This window comes from Grus americana, chromosome 1 (genome assembly GCF_028858705.1).
Source record: "Grus americana isolate bGruAme1 chromosome 1, bGruAme1.mat, whole genome shotgun sequence".
NCBI classification, from domain to species: domain Eukaryota; kingdom Metazoa; phylum Chordata; class Aves; order Gruiformes; family Gruidae; genus Grus; species Grus americana.
The window spans coordinates 28,321,909-28,339,233 of NC_072852.1; the positions used below are offsets into that span (position 1 = coordinate 28,321,909).

The 17,325-nt window shown below is 40.5% G+C and overlaps 1 protein-coding gene across 8 annotated transcripts in view; it reads right to left on the reverse strand.

Annotated features, from left to right (window-relative positions):
- ST7 (suppression of tumorigenicity 7) overlaps window positions 1-17,325 on the reverse strand; it is a 154,790-nt gene that overhangs the window by 45,870 nt on the left and 91,595 nt on the right. For all 8 annotated transcript variants that reach the window (XR_008576310.1, XM_054819881.1, XM_054819903.1 and 5 more), the window contains 6 exons: window positions 16,030-16,189; window positions 11,324-11,378; window positions 10,636-10,751; window positions 9,393-9,468; window positions 6,892-7,046; window positions 3,528-3,625 (listed from right to left, as the gene is read on the reverse strand). Coding sequence is in view for 7 of the 8 variants with exons in the window: in XM_054819881.1 (XP_054675856.1) it covers window positions 3,528-3,625; window positions 6,892-7,046; window positions 9,393-9,468; window positions 10,636-10,751; window positions 11,324-11,378; window positions 16,030-16,189 (660 nt within the window). In the remaining variant the exon portion in view is untranslated. The remainder of the gene's footprint in view (window positions 1-3,527; window positions 3,626-6,891; window positions 7,047-9,392; window positions 9,469-10,635; window positions 10,752-11,323; window positions 11,379-16,029; window positions 16,190-17,325) is intronic.

Consider the following 17,325-nt stretch of genomic DNA (forward strand, 5'->3'; position numbering starts at 1 on the left):
GCAACACGGTCCACAACAAAGATACAACATGAAGCAATACAGAAGATTCCCCACAGCCACCATTAAGGTCTTTCACCTCTTCACATACCAAGTTTTTCAACATAATTTAGAACACACTAGTTTAAACCCTCCTAACATAATCAGCACAACAAATAAAACAACCAGCACTGTAGACTTTCTCCTCGGGGACAGTAAAAGAGATCTAGTTCCCTCACAGACCATATCATGCTCTGTATGAACAGGAATAAAACTGGAATAACTCTGTTGACTAGACTGGAGCTATTCCAACAATACACTAATCAAAATGAGATCATAAGTTAAGTCAATATATACAAATAGTGACAGCTGCTGGTTTCTATAGCAAAATATAGTAAATAATTATCATCAAAAACACAAGCAAAAGCAACACCTATGTATGATTCAATTACATGCTTCCATGAAAATTACAGGTTTGTAATTCTCATTAATTCAACTCAGCTAAATGAATGACATCCAAGCATCAAAGCTAACAACAAAATACTGCCTCAAAACCAATCACAGAAGCAAAGGAAATTCCTACCAAATTTTTTAAAATTAGAAAAAAACTGATTTTAAACATTTTTTTGAAGTTAAAAAAATAGTTTTAAATACCTTCAACATAATATTAAAGAACAGGATTTTCCTATCAGCAGTGTATATAACCATAAAATCAAAATCTTATTTAAGTCACCAACAACTCATTTTCTTTCCATTAAGGTGTTTTAAGCAGGATCTCAGTCTTTTCTTGCATAAAATTCAAGTAAGACAATCTAATCCATCAGTAATGTCCTCAAGATGGCCTCATATATGCAATGAATTAAACACTCTCAAATATTTTATTTTTTCAAAGTGGCAAAGACTCACTACATCCCAATCATATTTCCCAGATGGTGTCATGAACCTCTTAACACTTCATTTCCATCATGTTCCATGTCTTGAGAAATCTGTTTTCAATCTTTCAAACACAAACAGGGCCTCCACCCTCTGTCCCCTGATGCTAGATTCAGCAGTCCCCAGCCAACATATTCTTCATATTATTTTTAGGGTGAATAAATTCATCTCCTCCCTCATCAATCACACAGAAACCCTCAATGACACATTCATGTTCTTCAAACTTCTTCATAAGTATATTATTTATGTCTTCTATATAGAAATGGAGGATACACATTCATCAGAATTAAGTAGCTCCAAGTCAGTCTAAGAAAAGCATCTGCAAAGCTGACTTGACCCTACTCTTGATCCCAGGGTACTGGAGTTGTGACCTACAGATACCACTGCTTTTATATTTTGTCTAGGGATCTGCTAATTCTCAGCTCTGCTTACTCACAACGAAGGACTCTAGAGGCATCTAAATTCAGTTCTGAGGATCTGGCTCAGTGTCTGTATGTGGAAAAATACAGAATACATTGATCTGAGTTGAAGCCCTAGAAGCTGAAATTCTATCTTTATACCTCCTTTGTCTTGCATCCAGTCCTTTCATTTTAGCAAAACGTTCCTACTGAGGAGAGTGTTTTGCATCCTTCAAGTGTCTAACAAACAACGACTTTGGGTCTCCCTGTCATTGTTGGCTTTTGAGATCCACGTTGTACTTACCTTCAACAACACACAATTTTCTCTCTAGTGACAGAATAAGCCATTCATTATAATCAAAGCATTCTAGGTCTCACTTTGCATAAGAAACCGAGGACTAGATGGACCACCCAAGTCCCTGAATCCAGTGCTCTGCATACACAATTAACCATACATATTGACATCAGCAGAAGGTGGCTTCACAGAGTATCTGTTCCACATAGCCCTATCTACAAATCACAAAACACATTCAGCAGCCCATAGTTAGCTCCAGAAGTTGCAATAATTATGAAGTGTGACATTTGAACGTGAAATTCAAAATTTTATCTTTCTTGCGTATTAATGCCAGAACTTAGAATTCCAATGTTTGTCCCCAAACATTTCAGTATTTGTCCCAGAGTGCCTGTGTAACAAAATTCATGAGGATTAGTGGAACTGGCTGGACTGAAAACAACGTTTTTGAAATCAACATTCTCCCAGCTGACCACGAGACTGCAAAACCAGGTCTTTCTTCCTCGTCCCTCTTTCTCACACTCCTTGCTGTAAAATGGCTGGGTTTTTCACAAGTTCTTTTTCAACACCTCTGTCTGGGAGCCTAGTGATTCTGGGGAGTGAGAGTTGTGTGCCTCAAAAACCCCAGCTAGAGACAGGAAACAAAGTTACTCACCACTTGCCATCTGGTGGATTATTTAGGATGAAGACCTGCATTATTATGATGAAGTCTGCTCAATGGTTTAAAAAAATATTCATGAGTGCCCCAGTTCCAGGAGAAGATGCTGGGTGCTGGATTCCTAGCTGGCAGACATACTTGCCTTACTGCCGTTGATGGCAAATGTCTAAGCTCCAGAGAAAGTCACTTGCCTTTTTGCGTTAAAATTCCCACTGACATGCAGCGAGAATTTTCTTTTTTACTAGGCAGGTTTCGGGACCATTCATCCAAGCTGCCTAAAGCACACTTTACAGGTGCTTCATTGTGGTCCGAGATTCCATTTTGTGCATTTAAAATTTAGGTCCTTCAGCTTAACTTGCAGAACTCTGTATCTTGCCAGATTCATCTCTACCTCACTTTTGTGGGAGCTGGAAAATGAAGTGTAAGAAAGGAGAACACAGGAAACTGGTAAGCAGTTTTACCATCATCTGCCAGAGCTCTAGGGCTCCATTCCTCCTTCTGTCACAGACTTGCTACCTCAGGTGAGGCAAGTCATCTCCTCAAAGAACTGTGTTCCTAATCTGCATCCAGGGGATGTCACTTGAAGAAATGCTGGGCTTTGGCAGCTATCTCTAAACTTGAGCATTTTATATTGAAACTTATACAGTGCTTTACATGGACAGCTGCCCCTCCTGACATCCCCAAAATAGCTACTGTTTGGTGTTTCAAATTTGCCGCTTTATAGCTTACTTATAACTACCAGTGGTAGCTCCCCTACCTACAAAATGGGGATATAGTCATCCCCTCTCTCAGAGGGAAATCAGTTCATTGTAGATTAATTACTTGGTTTTGCATGAATAATTAATACTGTCCTCAGGTCTGACTAGTGTGACGTAAACAATGCACAGAGCCAAAGTGCAGCTTTGCAAGGAGGAAACAGAACACTTAAGGCCTGTTTATTAAGTTAGCGGCATTCATTACATGCTTCAGAAAAAATGTTAGTAACTTCATGATCAAATAATTAAAGACTGCACTCCATTGCACATGTACCAGGATGGGAAATTCAGTCTGGATGGGCAACTGTCCATCTGGTATTTTATGACTTCAGTGTTGCTTTTGCAACCTTATAAATAAACGATCTCTTAACTTAATCTTTATGTACATTACACATACAAAATGACTTTCAGCAGTGCTGCATGCAGCAGGAATGGATGCTAACTTGTAAGCAAATGTGTATCATTTCTACACTACTATTATCTAAGTATCACATGTGAAACAAATCCAAACTCACATCTCTCATCATTTTCACTGCTTCCCTGGTCCTTCCCAGCTTTCTTGCACACATTGCCAGTCTCCTCTTAATATAAACTAACACATTCGTGTCCCTTCCTGTATAAAAGGAAAAAGAAACAGCATTAAGATTAAAAAAAACAAACATTCATTTAATATTTCAACACAAAAGGAAACATAGTTTTCTGGCCATTTTTTGATATTCACCACATTAACGCTTTCACAATAATTTTAATAAAAAATTACTGAATTCTGCTAATTTAGATGTGACACAGCATCACTGAAATTACTCCAGATACACAGTGGTATAAATAAGGACCCATGGGCTGGCGTTACACCTACGAAATATAAGCAGATCTGAAGGTACAGAGAACACTACAGGCTACACACTATCAAGTAAGGCACGGAGAACCCCTATGTAGTTGACGTATTGGGCCAAAACTCTATGGTCACACACAGAGCATTAAATTACTTACCAATTCACATATATAGTTAAGACAAGGGCATCCATGAAAATGCACGTTATATCCTGCCTTTTTTCTAAGTTATGATGTACATGGTTGTTAAGAGGAGATGTAGCAAAACAAATCCTCATCCTCTAACAGTCTTTTTCTTAATGATTAGAAGAAAAAAAGTAAACTGTGTGTTTACAGAGGTTTTACTTGTTACCCAATTATCATCTTCAAATTCCTCACGCTGCTAATTATGGATGGCAAAGTAACGTGTTTCAGATATAACAGTCCTATGTGCTGGAAGATGCCCTAACAGCAAAGATGACAGAAACTAAACTGCTACAGTAATTATTCTACTGGAAAAGTCTTACTCGTTTCACTTCTCATTCTCTTCCCTATAATTCCAATGTGAACTCTTAACATGCTTCTGGACCAACAGGAAATGAGCGGACAGCTCATCATTTATAAAATTACCATATCGTGAAAATACAAGACACCTGCTACAAATTATCTTTGTGTATAGTATGCAGTCTGTAAAGATTTTAGTCTGTTCCTAACATTTTCAAGTCTTTCATAATAAGAATAAGATGTGCACTGAAAACATTCCAAGAACCTACAAATTGTTTTAAAGCTGTGATTACAATTTTCAAATAGATTAAGCAGCAGGTTGAAAGGTCTGATTTCAGACGGAAAAAAAAGTAACTGAGGGAAGGAATTTCTTTAGCTGTATTTTAAATTATGTAATTCCTTATCTCTGTATTGATTCCCATATATTTAATAAACAATTTATCAGTTTCATCTGTTTCAACATATTTATGTAGTGCAACTAAGAGGTATGCATTTCAGGCCAAGCTTCTCAGTCTTTTTAGGAGGAATGGTCAAAAGGCATTTACTTACTATAAGATAAAGATAACCTTTCAGGCCAAAATTTTCTGAGGTGACTAATGATTTGGGGTGACTAACAGCCACCTTAAAAAAAAAAAAAGACTGCCTGTGCTTTCTGTAACTAGCAACTTTTGAAAGAGGTTAAGTTGTGTACTCAGAGTCATTATTTACTCATAAAATTCACAGTCTAACATAAAATACTGTATGAAGAAGATGGAACACATGAATAAACAGAAACATAGTGCAATCACATATGCTGTTGTTCAAGAAATTACATAATGTTTTCACCCATAAAAGATGAAATGCCCACTTTTCATCTCAAAGTCAACTTCAAGGACCAGAAATGGAATGACAGACATCTCAGAACTATGGAACTGCAACATATCTCTCCATGGTCCTTCCTCTCTAAAGAGAGCTGAGCTTTCCACCTTTGTAAACCATGCAGAAGTCCAGCATATAATCAAGAGAATCCTACTTGAAGCCCCTGTGTCCAAGGCACCATCTGAGACTGGAACTTCTCTAACTTCTGTGGGTGCACACTGACATTACCCAGGGGAGACTGGGTGGTATAGAGAAGTGCAACGATCTACCCCCTCCTGAAGCCACAGTCAGAGCTGGCAGTCACTTTTTGGCCCCTCCTGCTCTGTGGCAATGCACTTACCTTTGTGATTCAACTGGTTACTTCCTCTGCTGTAATCCTGAAGGTTCAAGGTGTCAAATCTGATGATGGCAGTGGCCATCTAGCATACACAGGTTACAAAAATACCATACTTATATTTGCCTGCACAAACTTAACCAGGTTATCTTGGACAAAAGCATCATGACAGTGTTTAATTACTCTTATTGTGTATTTTTCATAGAATCGCTGTCATTTTCGGCACTCAGGATGGATTGAGCGCACAGATTAAGGTTTCACAGACAACCATAAGCCTGCTAGAGCTTGAAAACTGCTTCAAGGGCTCAGCTGCTCTACATTCTTATTTTCTCCAAAAATAAGCAAATCATCCTAAATATCATTTTATAACCAACAAATGTTTAAAATACTACCCCTAAGCTTTATAAAACCTCAGGTTTTCAGGTATAGACTTGTGTACACTTTTGAAACAAGAGATCACAGACAATTTCACTATGTACAATTTTTATCAGCAATCTTCAAATTATGTGAGATAGCCAGAGGCTGTGAATTCAGGTCCTGAGAAACCCGAAGATGCCCAAAGTATGCTAGCGCTTGTACTTACATAATTAATTGGTATTATTTTTGCCTGAGGTAGCTGTTGTAGACTAGAAATAATCTAGACTGTTTGCTTTATTTATGTTTTTCTTCATTTACTGGCAGTGAACCCTCATGTATTTTCTTAGGTTTAAGAAGCATCTAATAAATATCATCACGGCAGCTAAATCTGCTTCTTCAAAATTAAAAAAAAATAAATCTAGACTTTCAGTTAGAGCACTGTATTATTCCAGCTGTTAATTTTTATGTTTCTGTGACCTTTCTTAATGTATGCAACTAACTTTTCAAATGTCACACTGGTTAATGGGTCTCGTTAACTTTTACACAGAACAATGTGCTGTACGTATTACCCTCACAGCTAATGGGAAAAAGCTGGCAAAGCATCGCTTCACTCCTGTTTCCATCATTCTTTACTGCCTTTTCACAACATGAGCCCATGTTTTCAAAATGGCTAAAGGCACTTCAGTGCAAATTCCTAAAACAGCGTCCAGCATTTTATGAACATCAAATCTCTTTTGGCTCTGCTACCTTTTCTTTTAAGTACACGTGACAATATTTTCTGCCACAACAAAGAAAAAGTGCATCTGTAATCTGAGAATTGCTAGCTCAGCAACAGAATCAAGCGAAAACACTGAAACAGAATAGTCTGGTTCATATTCCAGTCAATGTTAAATACTGAGTACATAGTTGTGAGAGGTTAAAAAAAAACCCCAAACAAAAAACCAAAACCAAAAACCAAAGAACTCCCCATAACTTCTCTCCCTTTAGAAACGGCTATTGCCTCCAAAGAAGCTTACTGTGTTGGGCTTCATACTGGGCACCATGGTGCTGCAGCTGCTGACTGCGCCTGTAACAGCCCTCTCCAGCCTTCAGTGCTTGCTTGAACAGCTTCTCTGCTTCTACTATTGTTGTTGCTTCCTCTTCAGCCAGGAGAATATAGGCAGTAGCACACCTGCAAAAATATCAAAGGGAAAACCATAGGAAAGTTGCATGAAGTTAAGAACTAAACAAAGACATGCAGACTGGCAAGGATGTACCAAATACAGAGGCAGTGGAGTTTTGTCCATATACCTTTCTGATGAACTCTTCTGATGAGTACATATTCTGGGAACCAGATCATGACTCTCACTTGTAGGTACTGTATCACTCAGCCACTTGAGTAAACCTACTGACAACCACCCCAGAAAGTAAAGCACTGTCTCACTAAGCAATCATGGTCTACATCACTAAAACACCTTCTAGAAACCAAGACTAGTTTTATGCACTCTTGTTTTAAGACAAAATGTCTCCATTACTGTAATAGTATGAAAAGAATCAATAGACCTATAACACATGCCATATAAAATGAACGGATTACGAATGTAATTGTAGAGATTAAAAAACAAAGCAAACCCCAAAAAACCCAAAGCAGGAAAGCAGCTTTAGGAATACATAGAAAGGTGAAATGCGTGGTGGGAGTCACCTCATCCAGCTTTTTAGCTGTCTAATTTAGATCTCTTGAACTATCTGTGGCCCTCCACCTCCATCAAGGAGCATCTTCACAAAGCCATTCATTTCACATGTAAAAACATCTGTCTAAGAATAGGGTGAATTGCTGACTGGAGGCGTCTCTCTGACTATAGAGAGGTAGCTACTTTAAACTCGATGGCCACATTTTTGGCAGCTGAAGTTAGGTGGGATATAGCCTGTTGACTTCTTTCTGATACAAAGCACACCACTGAGAAGATTCTTCTTCATATAGAGATAGAATTGGGCTGCAGCTGCCTCCAGTTGTTTCACAGTCATCAGCTGAGGAACAGGAAACAACAGGTCCGGGTGAAAACAAGATTCCAGGTACCAGTACTTGCTGTGGGCTACCCAGCTGGAAAGCAGCTTTGCAGGAAAGGACCTGGGGGTTCTGGTGGACACCAAGTTGATCATGAGCGAGCAATGTGCCCTTGCAGCAAAGAAGGTGAACGGTGTCCTGAGCTGCATTAGGAGTGTTGCCAACAGGTTGAAGGAGGTGATCCTTCCCTTCTACTCAGCACTGGTGCACACCTCAAGCACTATGTCCAGTTCTGGGCTCACCAGTACAAGAGGAACATGGACATACTGGAGAGAGTCTAGCGAAGAGCCATGAAGATAATTAAGGGACTGGAGCATCTCTTATATGAGGAAAGGCTGAGAGAGCTGGGACTGTTCAGCCTGGAGAAGAGAAGGTTCAGGGGGATCTCATCAGTCTTTGCAAATATCTGAAGGGAGGGTGCAAAGAGGATGGAGCCAGCCTCCTTTCAGTGGTGCCCTGTGACAGGGCCAGAGGCAATGGGCACAAACTAAAACACTGGAGGCTCTGTCTGAACAGCAGGAAACACTTTTTTACTGTGAGGGTGACTGAGCACTGGCACAGGTTGTCCAGGAGGTTGTAGAGTCTCCCTCCTTGGAGATACTCAAAAGCCATCTGGACATGGTCCTGTGCAACGTGCTGTAGGTGACCTTGCTTGAGCGAGGGGGTTGAACCAGATGACCTCCAGAGGTCCCCGCCAACCTCAGCCATTCTGTGATTCTGTGATATGTGAGTAGAACAGGATAGGCCTATAGCTCACTTCTGCAAAAGCCTTTTATGCTACATGCTCCCTCAATTAAACTGCTGTGCAGGAACAAACAATTCTTTTTCTCCTTCTGATGAAACACATGAAAGACAATCCGGAGGCACCAATTTATGGAATTCTAGAACGCAATAATCTCTGACAGCAACCTAAGGGACTCTCTCTGCTTTATGCACTTTGGCAACATTTATACAGTTTGCAATGCCAGTAAAGCATCGCAGCACTGAGTTTATTGTGGGATCTCAGAATACTACACTTCTCATTGAGAAAATAAATAGCGGACTCAAAGACTGAAAGCCTCAGAAAATTACATCATATTCTCTCACACTATGAAATGAATATTTCAGAAGGTGTTTATGAGTCCCTTCTTTCTTGCCTCTGTTCAGGATGACGGAGAAATCCAAAAGGGAACTCTCTATCCCATAAATGCATATTTCATATGCTCATCAGGAGGCAACTTAATTAACACTTTGCTATACTGATCCAAAGCCCACTGACATCAATGAGAAGACTCCCATTGTCATCACTGCCCTAAGGATCTTCTGGGTGGCTAGCACAACATGCAGCTGTGCTTTTTTCCTCCCATTGTAGGCCCTCCTGTGACAGGCCTGTAATCATGGTTAAAAATTACTGTAGCAAACCCCCTGCCTTAAGCTATCATCAAATGGATTTTTAAATGACAGGAAATAAATGTTAATGTTGTTGTCACTCACTCATTCAACTCCAAAGCTTCATGTGCTGCAGAAATTCGGGCTTGGGGGTTTCTCTCTCTCCAGGCTTTTTGCATTACTATTCAATAAACAAAGCAGAACAGGGGCCTATCAGTCATTACAGCATTAACAAGGAGAATCTACTGTATTGTAACAACAAAATTTATTGCTCTCAGCCTGACTCAGTCCAGACCATTTCAAAGAGCTCAGTGATCACTCAAAAAATACATAATCAACACAAGCTTTTGTCCCAAATACTCAGCTTTATTCTTTCATTTAATTAAACTTTTTTCCATGGGAAAATCCGGCTGAGAGATCATGCCATCTGCACTGTCACATACAAAGGTGACAAGCAGTTTTTTCCTCTCTGGGGCAGTAGATTCCACAGGGCACAAAAGAATACAAGGACAGTTGGGATTCTTATTCTAGTTCCTCACTGTGCTGTTGCTTCAAGTGAATGTTAAATGGAAACAACATCCAGCCTAATCAGACTACCTTATAATTAGCCCATCGAGTTCAGAAAACAGGATTTCATGTTTATCATGTATCAAAGAAGCATAGTATATTATGCTTTGTAGTTATGCCCTCAGAATGGACCACCCAACTGTCAGTATCTCTCCTTTCCCAAGGGACAAAGAAGATTTGTCTCTTCAGAAGCAAATTCTGATGATCAAAATCATTGTTGTACATTTTTAGCAGAACCAAAGTCTGCACATGGACTTAACAGTAAAGGCTTAACACAACTAAAGCTGCTTATACCAAATTCAGTTGTAAATGTGTTATTCCCATTTTTTACAGAGCTTCTAACTACATCAGGGAATGAAACACAGGACTGAAGTTTTACATAAGTGCTCTCTCTTCTGTCAGCACAGACTAAATGGGACCTGGATAATGTAACTCAACATACTACACTGCAGCTGGAGGCAAATTAAGCTATACATGTTTCAAGCCACTGCAAGAAACACGAGGAAAACCCAAGTCTTTACACTTGCAAATGGTACCTTGAATGACTTCAGCACGAAAGTAGAACAAAATAGGGACACAAATTAGAGCATTTATACCTATAGAGATACTTTTTCAGATCTAGAATACTATGAATCCAACAGCAATGTCTTTCCAGGCACGATCAAACTTTTGCCTTTCCTTATCTACCTGAGAGAATTGATGTCTGACTACATTTTTCTTGCATCAGTTTAAAACAATCATTAACCTATAAGCAAAAAAGGTTGTTCACAAGGTCTCTTACTAGCATCTGCAGGCCGTAAATGATCTGTGTCACATGTAAAGAATGTCTGATGGTCCTGTGCTGAAAGATTCATATCGTAGTAAGTCAAAGGTTCTCTCCCTGTTACCCATGTATACCTGCAAACATGCCAACAAAGAGACATTTTGGTTAATGAGGACACATTCGGCAAAAGGAATCTAGAAAAGAATCCTAGACGTTAGAGATGGGCGTAGCCTACTAAGTTCACCCAGCCAATCTCCTAACCAACACACATCGCATTTCCCTGTACTGTGATGGAGAGACAGTAACTGAACCTAAGCTAATGAGGATGTTGGAAAGTACACACTGGAAATCGGTAACACACATATTCAAACATTAGGACTACATGAAACCTAGATATAATTCATTAGGTTGTTTGCTATAACTGATTTTAACAGAATTACTGTATTAACAGTACCAGGTACACCACACTTAGGTTTTTCATCTTTTTATAAGGTCACCAAAAAAGCAGAAATAGAAAGTGCATGACCATGAATTTAAATTCCTTTTCATTCAGAAACATTTTACAAATGACAGAAAATCATGGCATGAGAGTGCAGGTGTCCATGGTTGGTTTTGGTTTTCCATCTCTGAGTTAGGTTAATGGGAAAGTACAGTTAAGGTCCTTAACCCAGTACTGTGCCTGAAACTGTAACATCATAACACTTACCGATTATATTCAGCTCCTCTGAACAGATTTAAAGGATTTCGCCAGACTTTGCATTCTGTCATAAACAGAAACACACAATAATGAATCTCTCCCAAATTACAATGGTACTTGAGGATTATCAGAAACATCAGTTACCTTCTAATGAGCCTTATCAAATGACTTTTATTTTATAGGTGCGATGGAAAAAAAAAAAATCAAGAGCATAGAGATGCAGGTAACCAGACTGTTCTTCCCTTTTAAATAATAATTTCATTATAAATTAGTGTCAACAAATGTAATCATTCCAGACAAATAACCCCTAACAAAGCTCCAAATGCCAGATGAAAAGATAATACTGATTAGTGCCAGGACTCACATTTACCATAATGCAGAACTGAGGAGGGATCACACTGGGTTACTGCACTGAAAAACAGCAATTAACTCATTCCCTATGGACTTGTTATTTCTACAGAAAATCTTCGCTGTCCAGTTAATACCGTAAATCATTGATAATCTCAGCTACAGTTGCCAAATTTAATTCATCCTTAGCTCGCAAAGTAAAAAATCCATGGCAACATCTGCTGACCTTACTTAAGTTATAAGCATCCCAGGGTTGACAAAGGATGCTGAAGTTGATTAGCAGAGAAAAGTTCATTGCATTGCAAACGTTTGGGAACACTAGAAGTATTTCATACATTTCTTTCAGGGGGGAAAAAACTGCAAATTCTTCACACTACATGTAGAAGTAGTATATAAGAAAATCCACAACAACGTAATTTAGAACAGAACTAAAAAAAAAAAAATCAATTTCTATAGATTTTGAAAAGGTGAGGTCTTGATTCTGGCTTTTCTTCCTTTAGTTTAACACCAGACATGTTCTCTTCATTTCAACAAAGACAATTCACTCCAGTGAAGGTAAGGCCAGAATCAAACCCAGTATCTGCACAAAGACTCTCTGAGAGGCAGCGTGTCATTCCACCACAGATCTGCTACTGGATGACCCCTCATGTGGTGCTCTGCAAAAGCTCATTAGCAGCATTGGCCCTGCAGCATTTGACCAGCTGCTTCCCACCACCAAAAGTCAACCAGCACATTTTTCCCTATGGAATTTTGTGACATTGTTTCTAAAGAGATCACAGCAACAGTTGGCTGGTGGAATATTGAGTCAGCAGGGTATCTACCCTGCTTTATACAACACTGGTAAGTATACGCCTGTTCCATTTATGCCTATTCCATTAAAGAAAGAGACAGAAATACAGAACGGCAAGTCAAGCCTTTCCCTTTTCCAATGAACATAGCTCCCAGTTCTGAGTATGAGGCTAAAGTGGCACAAAGAGAAACCATTTTACATCAATTATTTGCAATAACATGATGACACTTGCAGCTACATGAAAACTAGTCAAGTGGCATAGGAGGTGGACTCTCAGCTTGCTGCCTACATCACCTAACACATGCGTGAAACAGACATGGGAAGGGAAAGATGTTTGGGAACAGTGAGTACATTGATTATACATCTGCATCTTTCAACTAACCACTTCAGCAGGTAGCCACTACTAGAAAGCTCTATGGGTTTACTCAGAAGAGCTCGATCGACATTCAGCCGTTCTGTCGTGCAGCCGGAGGGCACGGCTGTTTGACAAGTTTCAATCTGACAGTTTTTACATAATATGACTTTCAAACCATTGTAAATATTAAATCAACATCATCCTTCTCAGTTCCAGAGGTACAATTCAATATCTTGGCTTACTCTATTTGCAACCAACAAGATTAGGCAACAACTATTTGATCACAGTGACACCACTCTTTTTGCTCATCTATTTAAATTTAAGTGGTTACACTTTAACTGAAGTACGCAGTACTTCAGCCCTGTAGCAGGGAAAGGTGGAATTGGGGAACAAAAAGAGGAGGTGAAGAAGGCATTTTATTGCTACCTCCTGTCCTGGGGGTAGTATGGCATCTGTGTAGCTAGTTAAACACAATGGGCTCTTCGCTCCTTTTGTCTTGGTATCTGCTGATACCGTGGTCTCAGTACAATAATCGTTCTTCTGACCTTTCTGAAGACAAAGCTATCGACTGCAATATTCTACCATAGTCAAACATCTACATAGGAAAACATGGTGAGGCAAGTGAAAAAGCCATCTTCACTTTGTTGAATAGTGAAAGAAATATCCCAGTGTTGATGTATGGTAAACTGAAAAGGTTGCCTTTATTGTTACATTACAAACTAATAATATAACTATGTCCTTATTTTATATAAGCCATTAGGATTTACTGAAGATTAATCTTTCAGCTCCTTGTTCAACGATCACGTTTTGGGCACTGGTATCTTTCTGAAGGCACAAATAACAGACTATCTGTACAGACACACTATCCAGAGACACTGTGAGAGTCCCAGCTCACAGATTCAAGTGCCAGTGCACTGAAAGCAAACATACTCCTTGATTATTTCTTTATATCAGAAAAGTCAAGATGCTTGGTTGAACCTCATTAGTCAAAATACTGTGCCTTCTGGTTTAAAACCACGGGAGCTATTTCAGAGGTGCTGAAGTGTGACTGAGTGCACTGATGACTGCGCACAGGTGTTTCCAAGCCACCCCATACCTTCTGCCAGTTCACCCAAATCTAATAGCCTGGACCATGCAGTGCTGCTATTCACAGCCTCTCCTCACATGGGCATGACAACAGCTGAATTTGCTGTGCTATATGGAGGCTTCCCTAAGCAGAAAAAAATCAGTAGAGAGCATGGTTTTTTGAGTCCTCCTATTTTATTTAACTTGTGAGTTCAAAGCTAAATTTTGTTTGCCTGTTTTTGTGAACAGTGAAGAACAGAAATAAAATTTGCCAAGTACAGACACAGGCACCTCAGCTGCTAAACAATAACATTTTCTCCATAACTGAATTTGGGGGGTTTTATTCCCTTTTTTTCACTTATTAATTCTGATATATTTTAAAAGCTTACAAAGGAATAACTTTAATGAATCCGTAATTGACTCTAGGAGCACATCCTTAATGAAAACTGAAATAATTTCCAATATTAAGATTATGGCCTGTATGCCAAGCCAGGCCTGAAATGGGTAAGCTTCATTTTATAGATGAGGAACACAAGCAGAGATGCTCCTGCCCTGACTTTCTTTAACAGTGAGTATCTCCAACTCAAGCCAGAAGCAATAGTATTTCAGCATCTTCATCACTCATGGGCAAGTTTTCAATTCATACCCCTCCAGGTAGCTGAGTCACTCAAGCAGGGAGACAAGTTCCCCCAGCACTTCTCTTCAGTCCGCAAAGGTCAGGGCTTGGGGCGGGGGGGGGAAGCTGATTCATTTTAGGTAGGCTGGCCTGACTCTCAGAGGAACCATCCCTGGGCAACCAGGCACCTGACTCTAAGTGCCTCAGCAGAATCACAAACCCTGTGATGTGAATGAAGTGACCTGCAGGGATTGTCCTCCTGCGGCAGAGCTGTGACAGGACTCAAGCTGCCTCAGTTCAAAACTGACATCCTCCTCTCGATCATGTAAGAGCTGATTTCTTCTGATTTAACATTGTCTTTTTCACCAGAGCAAGTAAATTTGTATTCATTACAGTAATATATACACACATAATAAAAATTACAACTCATACATTTATACTGCTCATGTAAGGCTCTCAAAACACCTCCTCAGTCATATGTTCATTCAGAATAACCATACGAACTAGAAAAGAAGCCCTAGAGTGTCAAGGTCAACTTTAAAGGCTTGAATGGCTTTGAGTCAGACACCTTCAGCTTGATTTGCAGTACCCACTCCTTGCACTGAAACTCACAGGGGCTGTCAATGCCTTAAAGCTCACGAAAATCAAGCCCCAATGCCTAAAATCAGGCCCCCTAAACTGGAGGCCTTTTTTAAAAACCTGACTGTGATATGACTTGCCCAAAGTCACAAATCACGTTGGTAGCAGAGTCAGGAACAGAACAAGCCCTTAAGCTATTAAAAGCCACTATGCTTCCACTTACTAAAGTGAAATCCAAATGTGGTTTACATACTACTTACATGATCTAAAAAATAAAGTGATGCAAAAGAAGATAGGCATTCCCAACATCTTTTTCTGATTCTTTTTTTTTTTACAGCTTTGTTATTATTGAAAAGAATTTAAATAAAATACTGCCTGCCTTAGAAATTATATTGCAGAAAGAGCATGTGCAATTTTGCAGGGCTTTCAGAACAAGGGGGAAATAGATGCATTGGCAACGCAGCATGAGCAGTACGCACTGCATGAATTTGGAAAGCTATAATTAGCCAGAGCAATTAATGAATCAGCCCTGCCTTTTATTTGACAATAAAATAAGTTTAAAAGAAGCCTTATCTGCTCTCACGGCTCAGCGTGAGATGATATTTGTACCGTGGGCCTATGGCAGGCTGCACAAGGCGTGCCAGGCTTCTGCTGCCACAACAGGCCTGGGCGAAAGCGTGGCACCTTTGGGTGAGGTAAGAGCAGGGCGTTTCTGGGCAGGAGGGCTGACTGCCCGCGGCGGCTGTGCCAGGCTCAACCACTGCCCAGCAGCTTCGTCCTGCGCCCAGTGCCACGGCTCGCCAACAGCAGAAAGAGCCCGTTATGTGCCTCCACGTAAAAGAACATCTTCCAGCGCGCCGAGTGACCTTGGGCGCGGGAACCTTAAGAAGCAAAGTTCCAGCTTAACACCGCCTCGAAAGCCGCGGGGTGAGGGTGACCGCCGCCCGCCCGCCGCCCCTCACCTGAGACGCTCTGGCGGCTGGAGTCCGCGTCCCCGTTGGCGGCGCTGGCGGTGCTGGGCGCGCTGTTGTCCACCCCGCCCAGCAGAGGGCGCAAGTGGCTCACCGAGACCTGCTCGATGAAGGACGTCCCGTACTTGCGGAAGTACCACCACTCGAAGATCTGCAACACACAGGGAGAGCGCGCCGCGTCAGCGCCGGGCCCCGCCCCGCCGCGCGCGGCCGTTAAGGGCTCCCCCGTCGCCTCAGCCCGCTCGCCCGTTCCTCGGTGTTCTGCCGGAACCGTAAAGGGAAAAGGCGCAGGCCGGCAGACTCCGGCCTTGCCACGGATCCGCGCCTCCCTCCCCTCGCATTCCGAGGGAGGCACCTGCCAGCGTCTTTCCTGCCCGAGGAGCCCCGAGGCCCGCTCGCCGCACCGCCCGACGAGCCTCCCTGGCAGGCAGCCGGCCTCCCTGTGGCATATTGAGAGCTTAAATATGATCCGAGTTTGTGCCGAATCCTGCCAATTGCTTTAAAAACCTGGTTTACAGGACGTAAAAAATCTCAAATCTTGTCAGCAATTGTTTTTAACCAAGCCTTACGTTAAAATTATTTATTTTAAAGGCATTTAAAATTGGTAGGAGCATTCCTTTAAATTGACGTCTGCTAAAAAACGTCTGAGATCGGCCATGTAAATGGGGTGCTGCAGTCAGGACTCCTCGCCTCATCTTTCCCCAGCTACCTCTGCAGTCAAGGGAGAGTGAGGAAAAGTAGGTTTGCTTGTTTTCCCAGTAATGCTTCCAAAGGAATTTACTGAGTTTAATTTTAAAAATATTAAAAATACCAAACTCCAGGAAGCTGAGTCCTATTTCTTTTAGGATTTTTTTTTTCCCCAACTGAACTGTGTTTTGTTTTGTTTGGCTGACTTGGGCTGAATCCAAATTAATTTTATTGTCAGGCTTTTGGTTCAGCTAGCAAACCAAAAAAAAATGATTATTTACAGAGCTCTACTTGGAAAATCATTCCATAGCCTAAAAGAACCCATTATAATTGAAATTATATACATAAATATATTTGTGGTATTTTCATGATGAAATTATATATTATTGGGTAAGAATACACATATTTCAGGAAACCACATAAACCTGGAAATGAAGACAACTTCATATAAATAGGGAAAAGGTTTTGACTGTAAAAATTGTGAAGTCACACATGCCTATAATGACTATGTAAAATGAGTGTGTTTTGCAGTTGCACTGGAATCATCATCCAAACATCTATATACCAATTGAAACAAAAGCAAATCCAAAGGGTTTTGAA